The sequence below is a fragment of the Myotis nattereri genome (assembly GCF_964212035.1).
Source record: "Myotis nattereri genome assembly, chromosome: 14".
Taxonomy (NCBI): domain Eukaryota; kingdom Metazoa; phylum Chordata; class Mammalia; order Chiroptera; family Vespertilionidae; genus Myotis; species Myotis nattereri.
In genome coordinates, this window is record NC_138089.1 from 25067208 (window position 1) to 25084759 (window position 17552).

At 51.5% G+C, this 17552-nt stretch overlaps 1 protein-coding gene and 1 pseudogene across 4 annotated transcripts in view; both read right to left on the reverse strand.

Annotated features, from left to right (window-relative positions):
* Positions 1 to 322: 322 nt before the first annotated feature.
* Positions 323 to 17552, reverse strand: part of SRGAP3 (SLIT-ROBO Rho GTPase activating protein 3) — a 221671-nt gene continuing 204441 nt past the window's right edge. For all 3 annotated transcript variants that reach the window (XM_081106102.1, XM_081106103.1, XM_081106104.1), the window contains 4 exons: positions 11501 to 11681; positions 9727 to 9876; positions 7420 to 7747; positions 323 to 2741 (listed from right to left, as the gene is read on the reverse strand). In XM_081106102.1, the coding sequence (XP_080962228.1) occupies positions 2328 to 2741; positions 7420 to 7747; positions 9727 to 9876; positions 11501 to 11681 (1073 nt within the window). In that variant the 3' untranslated portion in view covers positions 323 to 2327. The remainder of the gene's footprint in view (positions 2742 to 7419; positions 7748 to 9726; positions 9877 to 11500; positions 11682 to 17552) is intronic.
* Positions 11947 to 15748, reverse strand: LOC308529790 (high affinity cAMP-specific and IBMX-insensitive 3',5'-cyclic phosphodiesterase 8A-like; annotated as a pseudogene). The gene has a single exon. The product of its transcript is annotated as a high affinity cAMP-specific and IBMX-insensitive 3',5'-cyclic phosphodiesterase 8A-like (transcript).

The following is a 17552-nucleotide window of genomic DNA, read 5'->3' on the forward strand; positions in this document are numbered from 1 at the left end:
CTTTTCTAAGCGGTACAAGGGGGATATTTTCTTACGGCCCACAGAGGTGCTTGCTCTGAGGTGCTTCCATTTCAGGAGCTAAGAGAACAGTTGGTTCTAGGCAAAACAAGGAAGGTCAAGCTTGTGATTGCCTCTCCTTGCCATTCTTTTTGGAGCCTTGCTGGCTTCTTCCTTTCCACTGTGTGCTCTCAATGTCAATCCTCAGGTGAGGCAGAAGGGCTTGCCACTCCCACACACCCAAGGATTAGTGACTCAATGGGTCCCTCCCTCTGGGGGTCACCTTTTTGCGGAAGACCAGAGGACAAGGCAAAATTCATCTAATGGGGTGAAATGATATCGATGGAATTTCGAGCATTTGTAGGTGATATATCTGTAGGGCTGTGCTTGGGGATCTTATGAAGCTGGTAGGAAAATTCCACTGCCTACTCTCAAAAGCCATTAGGAGGTTTCAAAAAGGTCTCGGGTGGTTTTTAGGCTAAAAGACCTACCTTACTAATGACAATAAAAAGAATAATCGTGTTGGCACAGGGCTTTCTAAACAGCTTACTCCTTTACATTCCATCCTTATTATCTTCATTTTACGGAGCAGGAAACTGAGACTCAGTGAGGTGCAGGGACATGCCAGAGTCCCACAGCTCCCAAGTGGTGGGCGCTGGGACACACAGGACTTTTTATTCCAAACCACAGCCATGGGCATGCTCAGAGGCCTTGAGAAAGAGATGAAGCGTGAGAAGAATAGGGAGGAAACCCTTGGCTTGGCATGAAGGTGGTGAATAAAAGTGGTCCCGTTGGAATCTAACTCATCTGTGTTCCATTATCCATAAACAGCCATCTCTGGAAAACCAGGAGATGCAAAGAGGAAGCAAAATAGAATGGAACGAGGGTGATCCAGAGGCCCTTTCCCAGCCAAGAGGTGAAAGCCCTGTTCATGTACTTGATGATCACACCCCCAATTCTTTCACCATGTTTTCACTTACATTAAATGCTCTGGAGAAGGCAGGTGAAGGGGAAGGGAAGGGCGAGAGGGAAGCTATTTCACTTGCATAAACTCAACCTCAACCGAAGCATCCTCTGGGACAGGAAGTGCCAAGGACCGCCCCTCCCCGGCCCTGGGCACTTACGGTTCATGCACTTCGTGCAAGAGGCACCAGCCAAAGTGCGTCATGGCCTGATTTTTAATGAAAACGATGTGACTCAGAACCTCCTTGCCTGTTTAGTTCCACATCTGACACAGTATAATTAGTAGAAAGAGGAAAGGAAAAAAATTAAATACTTTGAAAATTGTATAAGTTAAACCTCTATAGTTACCAGAAATATTCCTACGGCGTTTCTAGGTTTTGAAGTGTTCCATACCACTGTGGTTTTATTATTTTTTTCCCCTTTTCCCAACCACACATAATACTGTGCTACGATGGGGCTTAGGTTCTCACTACCCCCTTTTCTACGTACAAACACGCGGATGCCGTGGTCAGGGGTCTTCCTGCCAACGTCCTCCCGTGCCTTTGGGGGGACAGTTGGTCCTTGGCCTTCAGGTGGAAAGGCAGGGTCTCTGGGTTGGACGGGGGGGTTCCCCACCTCTAGGAGCAGCCTGCTTGGGGACTGCCTGCCCCACCCTTCATGTAGGGGCAGGCGGTTCTGGAAGGCCACGACTTCTGGAGACGGTGGGAGACTGTGTTTGTTTTTCTGCAGCTTAGTGGTATATTGCTTCATTCGCAGTTACTGTGGGCCTCTAAGTTCTCCCAGAAAAGTCCCTGCAAATCCCACCAAATAACAGCGGGAGATGTTTGGTGGCATGGGTCTGAGGTAAATCTAAGTTTCGTAAAAAGAAAAAGGAGATCCTATATACATTTAGTATGTGTCCCGATCTAGTATATGTATATAGATGCATAAATATATATATGTACACACACCTACAGACACATACATACATATGTATGTGTATATATGCACACATATACATACATACACACATATTTATGTATGTAGAGAGAATGTCGAGAGAATCGTTTTCCAGTGACGATATGCCGGCGAAGCCATTGACCATGTTGCCACAACCACAGGACACGCTCTAGCTGGGGCTGCTCTGCTGCCGCGCCTGCTCCAGCTCCAGCTCCAGCTCCAGCTCCTCTGGCCTCCGTCACGTCACACCCGCGAGCTGGATGGAGCTGCTGCCCGCGCTAGGCCTCGGCTCTGCACAGACATTCTTTCTGGCTGACCTCTGGCCCCGCCCGGTGAGGCCAGGAGCACTGGGAAGGGTGTGGAAGTCACAGAGGCCCCCGGCCACGGTGCGCCCCAGCGGCCAGGGCAGCGCCGCCCCAGCCTGCGGGTCACATGGTGCCCGACTTGTCCGCTGAACTGTTGGGGAACATCTTCTCGGTGGGCGTCACGGCCGGGCTGCCCACCCCTGAGCTGCTGCTGCTGCTGGACCGGTGCTGGACCGTGGGCCGCACGGGCCGCACGGGGGGCGGGCGCAGCTGGGCGCCGGCCAGGCGGGCGGACAGCGCGGGCTTGAAGGTGGTCATCATCTCGGCGGAGGAGCTGCAGCCGCGGCGCACGGCGGCGTCGGGGTCGCGGATGACGATGGTGTGCAATGGGCTGGCGGGCTCCGAGCTGACCGGGCCGGGCGGGTTCTTCAGGGGCTCCAGGGTGTCCAGCACCACGTCTGGCGCCTGCTTGACCGTGTTCTGCCTCTCGAGTTCCCGCAACTCATGCAGAGCCGTGCTCATGGTCTTCTCTATGTCCTGGGGGCAGAGAGAGCTCTGGTCAGCACCCTTCCTGGGCAGCGTGGGGGCGTCTGAGGGAGGTTGCCCCAGGGGCCAATGGCTGGGGTGGAGACTGAATCCCCAGGGTGTCGCCAGTTGGGGAACCCACATGGTGGTGGCCTGCACACTGTCTGAACAGGGAGCTGACAATTAGGGCAAGTCAGACTGCTGGCTAAGGAAGGCCAGCTCTGCAGCCAGACAGACATGGGTTCAAGGTCTGGCTCTGCCACTTCTTTGCTGCATGACTTGGACAAGTCACCTCAGCTCCCTGAGCCTCAGATTACAGATCATCAGAGGACAGATCTCGGAGCTGGATGAGTATGAAATGATATGGTCCCTGTGAAGAGCAAGGCCTGACCCCTGGCACACATTAAGCGCGCACAAAGCACCAAGCCAAGCCCTGCCCCGAATAATTCAGTCCATCCCCACACGTATCAGGTAGGAACTACCATTAAGCTCATTGCACACAGGAGGATGGGGAAGCTCAGGCTGGTTAAGGAACTTGCCCAAGGTCACACAGCTACTTAGTAGCACAGTCTCAACCCAGGTTGTCTGTCTCCAAAGTCCACGCCACTAACCATTATTATTATTTTAAAAAATCCTTGCCCATAGGAAAATTCCTTGGAGGTTAAATATCAGAATGTTCACCTCAAAGTGATGGGACTGTTACTTTCTTCTCTGTTATAATCAGACACTTTTGATTTTTTTAAAATAGAGGTCTTATAAAGCAACAAAAACCCGTATCTGCCTACGTAATTTCCGGGGACGTTTTAATATTTAGGCTCATATGGAGGAGAGTGCTCCGAATGACACAGAGCGAGGTCCCGGCTGGCTCAGCCCTGCCTCTTCCAAGGCCTCTGTTCCCCTTCCAGCCAGTAGGGGGTGCTGGAGCTGGAAGTTAGCATTTAACTTAGGAGCCCTAGGCGAGGACTTTTGAGCAAAGACTCCTTTGCCACTTGCAAGTCTCAGCTGCTCAGCATCATACTTTGTTCATCTGCTGAAAGCCCACAGGTTTATTGTGAAGATGGAATGAGATAATGGATGTGATGAAGCTTTGTAAACTGACAGACAGTGGTTTTTAAAGTCCCTTTAGCCAGAGTCCTTGGTTCACATCAAGCACATGAGAGGAGCTGCTCAAGCTGAGCTGGGCCAGAGCACCACGGACTGGGCCACTGAGGGGACAATTAAGGATACTGCTTAAAACCACCGTTGGAAGGTCTGTGCACAGCCTCAGGAACAATGATGACTATTAAGACTCACTGCTTTTCTGCCCAGGGGCAAATCTGGAAAATCTGCAGGTCTGGTCAGACTAATGGGGTTGGAGCCTGGGGATGTCCTGGCTGCCCCTCTCCATACCCACTTCTTTTATCTCCACCTTTCCTCCCGTTAGCAGGTGGCCTAATGCCTGTCCTGGGCCCCTATGACACCCTCCAGTCTGGCCACAATCAAGGTCCCAGCCATCCTTTTTAAGCTCTGTTAAGAGCTATTGATAACTAGCTAATGGCTAATTAGCTAATCCTATATAATAAAAGCCTACCTAATACGCTAAGTGTCCGGTCGACTGGTCAGCTGTTCAACCAATTAAAGCATAATATGCTATTGATATGCTAAGGCCACTCAACAGCTAGCTATGATGTACACTGACCACCAGGGGGCAGAGTCAATCGGTCGACCAGTTGCTATGATGTGCACTGACCACCAGGGGGCAGACGCTCCAGCCAGTAAGTTAGCTTGCTGCTGGGGTCCAGCCGATCAGGACTGAGCAAGATGGGCCAGACACACCCTGGAGCCCTCCCGTGGTCCCTCCCCAGCTGGCCAACCTCCTGCATCCTTCTCCAGCCCCAATTGTGTACCAGTGGGGTCCCTCGGCCTGGCCTGCACCCTCTTGCAATCCGGGACCCCTCAGGGGATGTCAGAGAGCCAGTTTCAGCCCGATCCTGCAGGCCAGGCTGAGGGACCCTACTGGTGCATGAATTCATGCACCAGGCCTCTAGTCTATATATATAAAAGCCTAAGCAACTGGCCAACCCATCAGTAGCTATGACACACAATGACCACCAGGGTGCAGACGCTCAATGCACAGGCATGGAAACATGGAACAGACTGATGAATCTCAGAGGGAAGGGGGGAGTTGGGAAGAGATTAATGAAAGATCTTATATGCATACTAGAGGTCGAGTGCACAGATTCATGCCCCAGTGGGTCCCTCGACCTTGCCTGTGGAGATCGGGCCAAAACCAGGTCTCCGACATCCCCCGAGGGGTCCTGGATTGCGAGAGGGTGCAGACCAGGCTGAGGGAGCCCACTGTTGCACGAATCCGTGCACTGGGCCTCTAGTATTAACATAAAGCTAGTATTAGCTTTTAGGCTTCCCCATGATACTGGCTCCTTTAAGAAGGGGCCTTTGGGCCTTTACCTACAGGATTAGCTGTGGGGGATTTTCTGTATGAGGGGAGAGAGGGCAGTCTCTCTCCATCTTTGCCTTCTCCCAACCCTGCAGGAATAAAGTCTACTTTCAACATGCCACTCTGCTTAAATTAACTCCTCTATTAACTTCATTACTCTTTGTTTGCTCTACTCCAGTGTGAGCTGAAAGGTAAACCTTCAATAAATAAAGTGCAATTATCGCCCCTCCACCACCATCCCTCCCACCACTACCACTCTACCCTGGCAGAGTGTGAGCCAGAAAGACAGAAAGCTCAGAGAAAGATCAGCTGAGTAGTTTAGGCAGGAGCCTGGCATTAGTCTGAGGGGTGAGCCATAATCTCCAGAGTGGAGCTGCAGAGGGGTGCTGGCGGGTGATGGACTTCCAGGGGGTGGGATAGGAAAGGAGTACTTTTCAGCTCCTCACAGATTACATCTTCCCACTTTGGATGGCAGTGTAGCAAGTTCCCCAAACACCTCTTCACTGGGTTCAAATCTAAGTCCTAAAGGGTATTTTGAGACCAGAGAATTTCTAGTAACTCCATCGACCACTTGGTATTTCCTTGCCACGGCTCCTTTATGTAGTCTGAGAAGGCAGCGCCAATGCTGAGCTGGCTGGAGGCCATCTAGTGCCCCTTTTGGCTATTTACATATTATCTACCATGCTTTCCCATTTCACCTCTGTCCATGAAAGGAGCTCTTGAATGGCAGCTATCAAATTAGAGAGTGTGTAGGTATGTTTACAAAGGGAGAAAAATGCATAAAGCATTTCCCAAGTGTGTTCATTCTGTAGGCTTGTCTTATGAATGTGCTGTGAATAAAGCTCAAAGAAGTCTGGGTGTGCCCGCTTCTCTTTTTGGAGATTCATAATACACATACTTCAACATACTTAAAGGTTCTAAGAAATCTTGTAGACAAGGCATTCAACTTTGTCAGACAGGAATTTCCCAAAGTTGGTTGACAACAAAACACATTTCCCCTCTTCCCCCATTAACATCCTGTTAACTAGTCTGCTGTGGGAACTACTTTTGGAAACACTGGCCTAGACTGCACTGCACTTGATTGTTTATGTTAAGGGCTCTGGCCCTTGGGGAGCCCACTTCCCATCCTGGCTCTTACTAGAGCTTCGGGTAATGGTGGATGCTAGGGTGATGCTCCCCAAGGGGACAGCCTTCAAGGATGGAAGGACAAGCAGGTCTTCCTCTGCGGGACCATGGCAAAGTGCTGATCTTCAGGTGTCCCTCGGGAGTGGGCATCAGGACATGGGGCCCAGCTAGACCCTGTGGGTGTGAGCAGGAGTTCTAGCTGCTGGATGAGTTGTTTCTGCATTGGTTTTCCCCGGGGAAACTTTCCTGGTCTCCTTTAGAGCACAGCCCCCAAACCCACAACTTTCCCCTTCCCCTTGTACCAGGGATTCAAATACCACTCTCTAAGGAGCAATTCTCACAGCCAAGAAGGTTCTGGCTGCATCTTCCCTTCCAGCGTCAGCTGTTTATTCCACCTAACCTCTGTATATCGGGTCATATCCTCACCCCCCACCCCAGCGTCAGCCATTTATTCTCCCTATCCTCTATATCTCAGGTCATAGAAGACCACCCACCCCCCCCCCCCCAAGAAGTCTCTCCCGCTCTGAGCAATCCCTACATTTTAGGCTCTCAAAATATCACATACCACTCTTTCAAAGAACCTGGCCCAACTGCCATTTCACAGCTGTGTTATTGGTTGATGTCTCTTTCTTCTCTAAATTGGGCAGGGACTGGGTCCATTCTAGGTCATCATTGTACTCTCAGTGCCTAGCCCAGTGATTGTCACACAACAGGTGCTCAATCAATATGAGTCAATGAATGAAATGAATGAATGAACAGATAGATGAATGAATGAATGAATGAATGAATGAATAACTCAGCTATGCCTTCTCATGGAATCACCTGCCATTCCTACATCTCTAGTTTCCAGCCTTTCCCTTAGATAGGAATTCCCCCTCCAGTCCTGAAGATTAAGGGGGGCTCTTCAGTCTTCATAGGAACCCTAGCCAGCAGCAGCACCCATCCAACTTCCACTCCCATGGGGAGGCCAGCAGGCAGGTGGGAAGCCAGCTCCCTATCTATCTTGTGTTCTGGCTTAGCCTTAAGCCTGGCATTAAGGGCAAAGTGGCCCCCCAGTCCACAAGTCCCCACCCTGCTCCCCCTCAGGGGGTCTCCACTGGCCCGGCCTGCATTCCTGATGGCCCTTACTTCTGCCAGGGCCTCGGCCTCCAGGGACTTGTGGTCCCCCAGGCTGCTGTGCCTGGTGGAGCCGCACGTCGACCTCATGGAGTGCCCTTCTGAGAGCGCCTTCTTGTCAGAGTAGTTGATGCTGCCAGCGCTCCCGAACGTCGCCATCCTCCGCTTCTCGGGGCTCTCGATCCTGCCCCGGGTGAGGGGGATTTTGTGGGGGCTGCTGGGGCAGGCGGCGGCCCGGGGCGGCGTGTCTATGCTGGGGCCCAGGCCCCGGGGTGGGCTGTGTGTGTCGCCCCCGCTTCGGCGCCTGGGAATGGCTGCTCCATCAGATCGTAACCGCACTCTGCAAAGGAGCCAGGGGGCAGGGGCATGGGGCAGAGGTCAACCCTGGCAATCAGAATGAGTCAGTCAACCCCCAGGCTACACACTACACACTAGTCACTAGTCTAGCCAAGGTATAGTAAAGCCTCCTTCAGCCAGACTGCGATTCCACATGAAAGCTGCGGCTGAGCACGGACCTCACCGGGGGACACAGGAGGGAACCAGAGCATTGTTTCCCAGCTCAGAGGGTGGTGGTGCTAACTCCACAGGGAAGCTGTTAAGTCAAGACCAGAGGATTTCAATCTTAGACTGCTTTGGCGATGGTTAGTTGGGCTCGAGATTCGAGATACGTTCTTACTAGTAAGCAGTTCAGACATCACCATGATGCTGAAAGGCTTCTAACTGGTCTGAAGCATTGAGGCTTTACTGTACCCAAAGTTACCCGCTCCCCTGCAAGCACAGGAGGGCCCCCCTGGGAACAGAACCCAGCCCAGTATTGTTACCCACCCCAACCTCCCCAGCAAAGGGCTACTTCTAAGAGCTGTTTTCCAGATCTTGGGAAACAAGTCATCCAAGAGGGAAAAGTGCATCACTGAACATGCCTTCCGTGCATTTGGACAAAAGGGACACATGAGGGTGAGTCCTTATCCTGCTGTCACAGACTTCCCTGGGTCCTCTTTGAGGGCCATTTTATTAATCTGTCAAATGGGCATAATATTCCTTGCCCACCTTTGAAGGACGTTCAGTGGGTATGAAAGCACTTTGAAGACAAAAGGTTCCACCTCCTGGAGATTTTGCTACATCCCATGGAGGCCACCAAAGAGGGAGGGAAGCTGCAGTGTCCAGGGGGTGGGGAACAGGGACAGAGTGTTGGAATGGATTGCGACCACGGGACCAAGTTCAATGTGGTCAGCAGCGCTTTAGATCGTAATGCCACCAGCCAAGCTAAGCACTGCCTGTGGGTACCCCAACAGGACCAAAGCAGAGGCACTGGAGAGGAAGAGGTATTGAGAAAAAAAAGAACAAGGAGGAAGTAGATGAGGGAGGGAGAGGAAAATTAAGGCAGGACAAGATAGAAATCCGCGCCTCCCTCCCCCGCCCCCCCCTCAGAAAGCAAGGGACCATGACTTTGTCATCTACCTACCCCAGCTTTCCACTTTCCCTCCCAACTGTATCATCTATCCCAGGACCCCAACTGTTGGCTCCACTGAATAGAATATGCTAAAGGAGGCACTGGGACTTCTGAAATAAGTTCATAAATGTATGTTTCCATTGTGACGGAATTTTTTGGCTCTATTTGCACGCACTCATATGTGTAGGCTGGTCCCCTGACCTCTCCACCGAGTAAACAAAGAAAATTACATTTTGAGAACCTGATTAGGAAAGCAGTGAGAACTGTCAGGTTTTTGGTCCTTTCTTTTCTTTTCCTTAATAGTATTAGTTTTTAAACTACCACATACTTTGGACCACACCTGTATGCAGAATAAGGAGCTCAGCTCCCTTCTTGGCAGAAAGGTCATGTGACACAGCCTGGCCCACACATGGAGAGTGAAGAAATTGGCAAATGTGCTCCCACCAGATAAATCGGTGGAGTCGAGTGTCAATTTCCCCCACACTTGAGGGGGTGTGAGTTTTCTGTTTATATAGCACACTTCAGGGAGTATATAACCTTTAAATTTTTAAATATAACTACTTGGATCTTCAATGGAAAGTGGAGGAGGTGCAAGAACTAGAGAGAGAAGTTGGAAAAATACTTGCCAATTTGTAACTCCCCCACACACACCATTTATCATTATTTAAAATAGAAAGCACTGACTTGCTCAGATATGTCTTTCTTCCTCCTTCTCTACAGCCCCTGCCCCTCCCAGGTGTGCTCAATATCCCCTGTGGGAACAGGGGCCACAACAGCCTACTTCTCTCCCTCCTGCCCCCGTTTTCCTCCCAAATCAGATACCAACAGGTGTGGTATTAGCAGAAAAAGAATGAATCCGTGTTTCCTACCGGCCCATCACCCCCCCAAAGCCGTAGTCCGAGATGTGGTCTGTGGGGGACTGCAGGTCGTTTTTGGAGGAGGCCTTGTCGTCCAGCAGTGGCCCACTGCTGGCCTCACTGTCCGCCTTCTGGCTTAGGCTGTCGGAGAAGGCATCATCCCTGGGGAGAAGGACAGATGTGAGTTGGGAGTGCTCCAGAGGATGTGCTGGGCTCTGCTGGGTCAACATACACCTCAAAGTTAAGATACACCCACAGCTCTGGGTGAGTCACCTCCCACGTTGTTTCACCACTACGCACCAGCGCTCCTAAGTCAGTTTCTCCAGCAGAACTTCCTCCTCTGACCCACCACCCCATGCCTACCTTCTCCTCTCCCCTCCTCTAGGTTCTTCTCTCCCAGGGGTGAGGACAAGCTAAATAATGCTGGACGGTGTGTTGGAGAAATGGGGAGTGGACCCTGCAAGCTGGGCACTGAGTGCCGACTCTCCACGTGGTTCTGTGAGGAGTGGTTCAGGGGTAAGCAAGGGAGGGAGAAGGTGCCGCCATCCCTCCCCTCCTCACCCAAGGCTTGAACTGTGAGGTGGCTGGAGCTAGCTGGATGTCTCTGCCAGCCTCTGCCCACACCCTCTCCCTTCCAGTGCCTTGTCCCTGTCCACAGAGGCCTGGGGACATCAGAGTGCCGAGAGCCCTCCCTGTGGCATTCCTCGTGGGATATGCCCATTCCAGACGTCTCTGGCTTCAGGCCATCCCCTCTGCCACCAAAACTCTGCCTTTGGCCCCCTTCCCTGAGGTCTAGCTTGGTGGCTGCTTCCTTGATAAATCGGTTCCATGGAGCCTGGCCAGAGCTCAGTGGGAGTGTGTGTGCAGGAACCCTCAACAGCTTTCAGAGAATGGAAGGTGTGGACTTTCTGGCTCTCTGGTAGGGCTAGTATTTGGGATGCAGGGCCTTTTTTCAGGCCTGAAATTGTTTAAAATAAAATAATACCTATAGATTCAGGGAACAGATAGGTGGCTGTCAGAGGTGGGCAGCGGGGGGTGGAGAGGTGACATAGGTGAAGAGGGTCAAAAGGTACACATTCTCAGTTACAAAATATAAATAAGTCCTGGGGATGTGATGTACAGCATATTTACGTAGCACATAATTATGTATTGCATATTTGGAAGTTGCTAAGAGAGGAGATCTTTAAAGTTCTCATCACATATGAAAAAATTATTACTGTGTGGTGATGGATGTTAACTACATTCATTGTGGTGATTATTTTGCAATATATAAAAATATCAAGTCATTTGCACACCTGCAATTAATATGTTATATGTGAATTACACCTTAATAAAAAAATAGTACTCTATTAACTCGAAATGAGGGGATGGTTGCTCCTGCTGTCCCCTGAGAACGCCACCTTGGGGGTGGAGGATGGTGGGCAGTTAAGGGGGTGGTGGGCTGGCCTCTGGCTACAGGGAAGGCCAAGAGAGTGAAGGCACATGGTCAGATCCACTGGACACTGAGAACCATGTAGGTGAGGAGTGCTCTGGAGGCTGTCAGGTGGGTTAGGAAGGGGACCAAGGGCACCCAGGCTGTCTCCATGTGCTCTGAAGTGTGAGCAATTTGCTTATTTGTTAACAGGATCACCATTTAAGAGGGGATCTGTTCTTAGAAGACCAAGGGTAATTATATCAGTGAGAGCACATCCCTGGTATATGACCCAGAACTCCCCTTCCTGTGCCCATTCTAGACGTCACTAATCAATTATGGCATTCTTCACAGTAGGGTCCAGCTCCCACTCACATGTCCTGTACGACTATGTACTGATGTGGGATGAGTCCATCCACGCCATTGTGACGACCTTCCCACCAGTCCTCCGAGGCACGGTGGTACAATAGCAGCGAGGCCCCCTTCTTGAAGGACAGCTCACGTGGGGACCGCCCCACGTAGTCAAACTTGGCGATGGCCTCAATCTGTTCCACTTCTGGAGGGAGAGGAAGAAGAAGAGCATCCATAAGGTCAGCAGAAGGACAGCCTGGGGGCCTTGCTCAGATGGCCCTGGCTTCTATGGGGCAGCATAGACAGCAAGCCCAGTGTAAACAGCGTGGGCTGGGGTCAGGACCCCAGGGTTCTAGGCTCAGATCCACTCTCCCATGCTGTGACCCAGGCAGGCCATCTAACTTCTCAAAATGGAAAGAGGGGGCTGACATACATGTCCTTATTTTCCACTGCTCTTTTTTTTTCTCTATCTTAAAAACACAACAACATTATAAGAAATTTATTTTCCTTCTACCCCTTAAAACAAATTCTGTTTCCATTTTTCCATGAACCGTTTCCCTCTTTATCCACTTACAATACTTTTAGTAATTCTTATTTTGGGGGAAGTTAAACAGGAGGTGTATGTGGACTGCCATCTATGCAAAATATTATACATATATACATTTTTAAGGGGTCCCAGAACTCTTTAATTTTTTTTTTTACCTATGAAGAGAAAAACAGATTGGTTTTAAAAAGTCAATTTAGTAAATATTCTGTTTGCTATGTTTCTATAACAATATTTGGTATAAACACTACAAAATTAGGCAAACTTCTGGAAAAAGTCATTAATAAAATTTTATGAAAAAGTGTTCAGTCCTAATTTCTTTTAATTTGTAGAATCACTGGCAAAGTACATCAGGCGAGTAGAGCAGTTTCAGAGGTCCAGTTTCAGACAGAAGGAGCCTTCTCCATTTTGGTTCCAGAGGTGGTCGGATGCCCCGCAGCTTCATTTCGTCGAGTCCTTTCCAGTATTTAAAATTGTTGTCCAGATGCTGCAGTAACTCCGGTTGCCAGGAGCCGGTCCATGCTTGCTGTTTCAAGGGACCTGGCATATATGGCATACTGTTCTTAATATGTTTGCTCACCTTCTAGGCACTATGTGTTTTAACCAAGGTCTCTGAGAAAGGTTGTTTCCCCAGGTAGGGATTTTCCCCTGAAGTTAGGGAGGGAATAAAACCTCTTAACTAAGTGCCAGGTGGGTAATTAATCACTTTAACTACGAACAATCATGCTTAAGCTACATAATCTTTACTCCCTGGAATGGAGATAAGAAACGCCCTAACCTTTGAAATAGAGATTGACAGGATTGGAATCAACTGGTATAAATACAGATGTAAGAAGACAGAAGAGAGAGACACAGAACCTAGGCACAGAACCTACACAGAACGTTCTCTAGGGACAGAAGAACTTCGCTGGAGAGAACATGGCAAAAGATCCTGGACAGAAACTGGCCTCAGAACCTAGAGACAGAACCTAGCGAGAGAACATGGCAAAAGATCCTGGACTGAACCTGACTACAGAAATTGGCAAGAGAACCTGACTAGAACCTGGTGACTGAACCTGGCTGGAGAACCTGGACAGAACCTGACTGGAGAACCTAGTGAGGGAACATGGCTACAGAGCCTGGCTGGAGAACCTGGAGAACCTAACAAGAGAACATGGACACAGAACCTGGCTAGAGATCCTAAGCAGAACCTCTCTGGAGATCCAGACCAGAACTTGGCTGGAGATCCTGGCAGGAGATCCTGGCTAGGCTGCTGATCAACTGAACGCTGTCTCCGTGTCATTCCTTCTTCGCCTTTGGGAACCCCTGGACCTGCTGGGTTTGGACCCCGGCATCCGGTAGGTCTACAAAGTCATCCCAAGCATGGTACATGTCTGTGACGAAGGAGTCGATGAAGGAGACCTGGGACTTGGGGATGCTGCAGGTGTTTCGGTCAAAAGCTGGCATCGCCACCGTTAAGTCCAGCTTCTCTTCTTCTTTGGTCTGAGAAAAATACTCCTCCGAGATGCGTGCAGCCCACTCGATGCACTGCTCCAAGGGCCGGCAGGGGTTGGACACGTCCGCGCACTTGATCATCATCCGCTTGATCAGAGTCCGGTTCTCTGGAGACTGGAGCATCGTGTCTACATCACGAGGGTTTGGCTCACTCCCCTCGCTTTCCTCCAGCTCTGCCAAGGGCTTGACGACACTGCTGACAAACTTATTGATGTGCTCGAAGTGCCTGGTCATCTCTGTGGCCAAGACCATGTCGATGGTGGCCTGGCGCAGCGTCTGGTAGTCATTCCTCTCCACATTCTTGAAGATGTTGCTCTTGTCCTCCTTGGCGGTCAGCTGGAAGGCCAGGACCGCGTGGTGGCTCTCCAACAGGGCACAGTCGTTGTACAGCACGGCCAGCGGGCTGCCCGCGTTGCACAAGAAGAGGTGGGTCCTCCCCGGGTGGCCCAGGTCCTGGATGGCGGCTGCGATGAGGGCGGCGGCCTCGTCCCCGAGTCTAACGCTTGCTTGATCCTCTCCTGGCAGAGGAAGCAGGCGGTCGCGTGCAGCACGTGGGCAGCGGGGGTGGAGTTGAGGTAGGGGTTGGAGGAGTGGTAGTTGGCTTCAATAGTCTGCAGCCACAGTCGAAGCGTCCTCTCCGAGCACTTCAAGAATTCACAGACCCCAAAGCGAGCGAAGATTTTGAGACCAAGAAAAGTCAAAGGCCTTTTCTGAGTGGCAGCCTCCAGTTCAAAAACATTAAAGTCCCAGTTGTCATCGTTTTCCATGGCCTCAGCTATCCGCAGTGGGATATTGTGAAGGGACTCGGAGGTGAGTAAGTGGCCCGAAATTTGATGCAGGTTTTTTGTTGAGAGAGTATACTCATTCCCAGATAGTTTTCGAAAACCGTCAGACATCAGGCCCCCAATGAGGTCCTTGGTGTGAGGATCCTCTTCCTTCGCCCCGAACTGTGGTGAATACAGCTCCGAGGTTCTCAGCATTTCCAGGACGTGGTCTAAGGCTTCCGTCACAGGCATGGAACTGTTCTCCTGGGCAGCACTGATGATATTGATCACCTCGGTGATGGGCGCCTGGATGGTCATGGAGTGGATCCGGGCCATGGAGGAGTGTCGCCTCTGGCTGGCCACTTCGCTTGCTCGTGAGGCAACACTCCTGACGTCCAGGGAGCTTTTCCTCTTGTCTTTATGTTTACTGGATGGATTATCTGTGGGAGTGTCAGAATGAACAGATTCCGTGATCTTCTCAGCCTTACTGCTGGCGTTGCTCACTCGGATGATGGACATATAGTGCCTAATTTTTCCTCCCTGCCCAGTGACAGGTATTATCTTCACATTTTGTTGTACATTATCTCCGTTTTCGGAGTGGTAAACGCCTTGCCACTCCTTGCCCATCTTCATGCATGAGTTTATAGTACTGAACAAGTCAGCCTTTTTCTCATTTAGAGGCATTTTTGCTAACTCCTTCCCTAATAATTCACCTGACTCATAGCCCACCGTTGTTTCAAATGCTGGATTTACATCCTGTATGTAGTTGTCCTCACTCGTGATTTTAATGGCGTCTTGGCTGTTCTCTAGTGCAGTGAATACTGAATTACAAGCCCTGAGTTTCAGCTGTGACCGCACCTCTCCAAACTCCAGCTGCAGCAGTTCGGCGTAAGAGGCCAGGAGGCTGGGGTTCTCCACGTACCTCCTCGTAAAGCCGGCACTAATGAGGGACATCACAGACCCTTCTCCATCCCGCCTGCGTACTACACCAACAATAACTGTGTTTTCTGAAACTTTTGTTGCTCGAATAGACTTGCACAGCGCCGGGGCGTCCAGCTGCTGGGGGTTTCTGTGGTCGATGATGATGATGTCGTGATTTGCAGCCAGGGAACAGGTCAGGACAGCCTGGACCTCCAGGGCCACCATGCACTTAAACCCTGCTTTTTCACACGCCTTACGGAATCCTTCACACTGGCTATCGTCTTTGATAAACGCTAAAAGTACCTGGAGTTGATCTGCATGAAACCTCATGGGGCCAAAATGCACGTGAGATGTTGGTCTCTTCGAGTCGCGGTCCACGGGGAGGGCGCCGCTGGTGGTGGCCAAGGCTTCGGGCTCCGGATGGAGCAGGGCGCCCGGCCCGCCCGGCGCGGGCAGCTGCGCCGCGGGGTCCTGCGCGTCCTCGGCCTCCCGGGCGCCCGGGCACACGGTCTGGGTCTCGGTAATGTGGATGCCCGAGGCGCAGCCCATGCTGGCGGGGCGCCGCGGACACGCTGGCGGCGGCCGCTCTCCGGTCAGCAAACGGTCAGCAAACGGCCCGCCCGGCGCCTCGCGGCCACCACCAGCGCCGTGTCATCGCTGCCCGGGCGCGCGGGCGGGCGGACGGCGGGAGCGCAGGTCTCACGTCAGGAAGCGCGGCCGCCGCTTTTATCATGGGGCGGCGGCGGCGGCGCGGAGGGGGCGCTGGGGCGGGGGCGCCGCGGACGCCCCCCCCCCCAACATGCCCTCCCCAGGCGCCCGGCCGCCCTCACATCGCCCACTCGCCGGCCGCGCTTCCGGGGAACGCCGGGGAGGAGATTCGCGCTCTCCCCGCCGGGAGCCCCGCGGCACCCGACACCTCGCGACTCCGACCCCCGAAAGAAGCGCCCTGGCGGCCTGGCCGCGCCCGCCCTGAGGCCCGGGGCTGAGGGCAGCCCGTCGGGCGTCTGTCCGCTGAGAGGCAGGGAGCGAGGATCCAGGCGGCCCGGGCGCGCTGTCGAGAACCGCAGACACGGCGCGCCCCCCGGAGCTGCCCGCTCCGGCTCGGGCTCCGCGGGTTTCCCAGAACTCTTTAAGGCAAGCATGTCAAACTCTTGGTCCTCGGCCCGCATGCCTTGTTTATTTGGCCCATGTTAGCCTTATGAGCTTGACACGCTTGCTTTAAGGTTTCCTCAAAGCTGATCATTTTACACCGAACAGCATCCCCCAAAACCCATACGTGGAAGCCCTAACCCGCAATGTGATGTTTTTGGAGATGGGGCCTTTGGGAGGTAACAGGTTAAATAAGACCAAAAGGGTGGGGCCCTTATCGCATAGAACTGGTGTCCCTCTAAGAAGAGGAAGAGGCTTCAGAGATTTCTCTCTCTCCACATGCAGCTGTCTACCAGCCAGGAGGAGAGACTTCCCCAAGAAGCCAACCCTGATGGCATCTTGACCTTGAACTTCTACAGCCTCCGGAATGCTGAGGGAATCATTTATGTTGGTCAAGCTCCCTGGTCTGTGGTATTCTGTTATGGCAGCCGGAGCTGACTAACCCATTCATCCACGGACTTAATGTTGAGGGAGGGAGAATCCTTACTGGGGCCATAGCTCCAGCACATCTCTTGGCACATACGTATCTACCGATCAAACATTTACTCTTCTCTGGACAGTGACAGGCTGGGACTGGGTTAAACAGTGAGGACGTGGCTCTTGTGCCTGAAGCACGCCTGCTACCCGGCTCTGTCACCTGTTGTCTGGAACTCAGGGGAGTTACTTAACCTCTGTACCCCTCAGCTGCCTTACCTCTAAGGGCTGTTAGGAGGATTAAAAGGTAATGCATGAAAGACAACATCGCAGACATACATTAGATATCCAGTTGATAATGGCTCTCATGATTATGATTATTATTACTAATGGATTTAGCCTATGGGGGAGGTCTAAATAAGAAATCTAAGCTACCAATAGTTTGAGTGGTTTGCCTACAACCATACAGCTGATGATGTCTGGGGAGGAGACTGTATAGGGAGCAGGAAAGTTATGCCTATGACTGATTTAACCTATACTATAGTTTATACCCTAAGAAATGTCCACACTTGGTAGAAAACTGTATATAGGTATTCATGTATTTATATTTTAAAACAAGCACCAAAATGTTTAACATTATACAAATAGGTGTAGGTATATTAATCCTAATAGAACAAGAGTAACAAAAGGGACCCTTGCTCTCTCTAGCCTGCAGATGATACTTTCCCTATGCTTAGCATCCATGGGTCTCCATATCTGCTCCATTCCTGGTAGATTATCTGTATCTGTT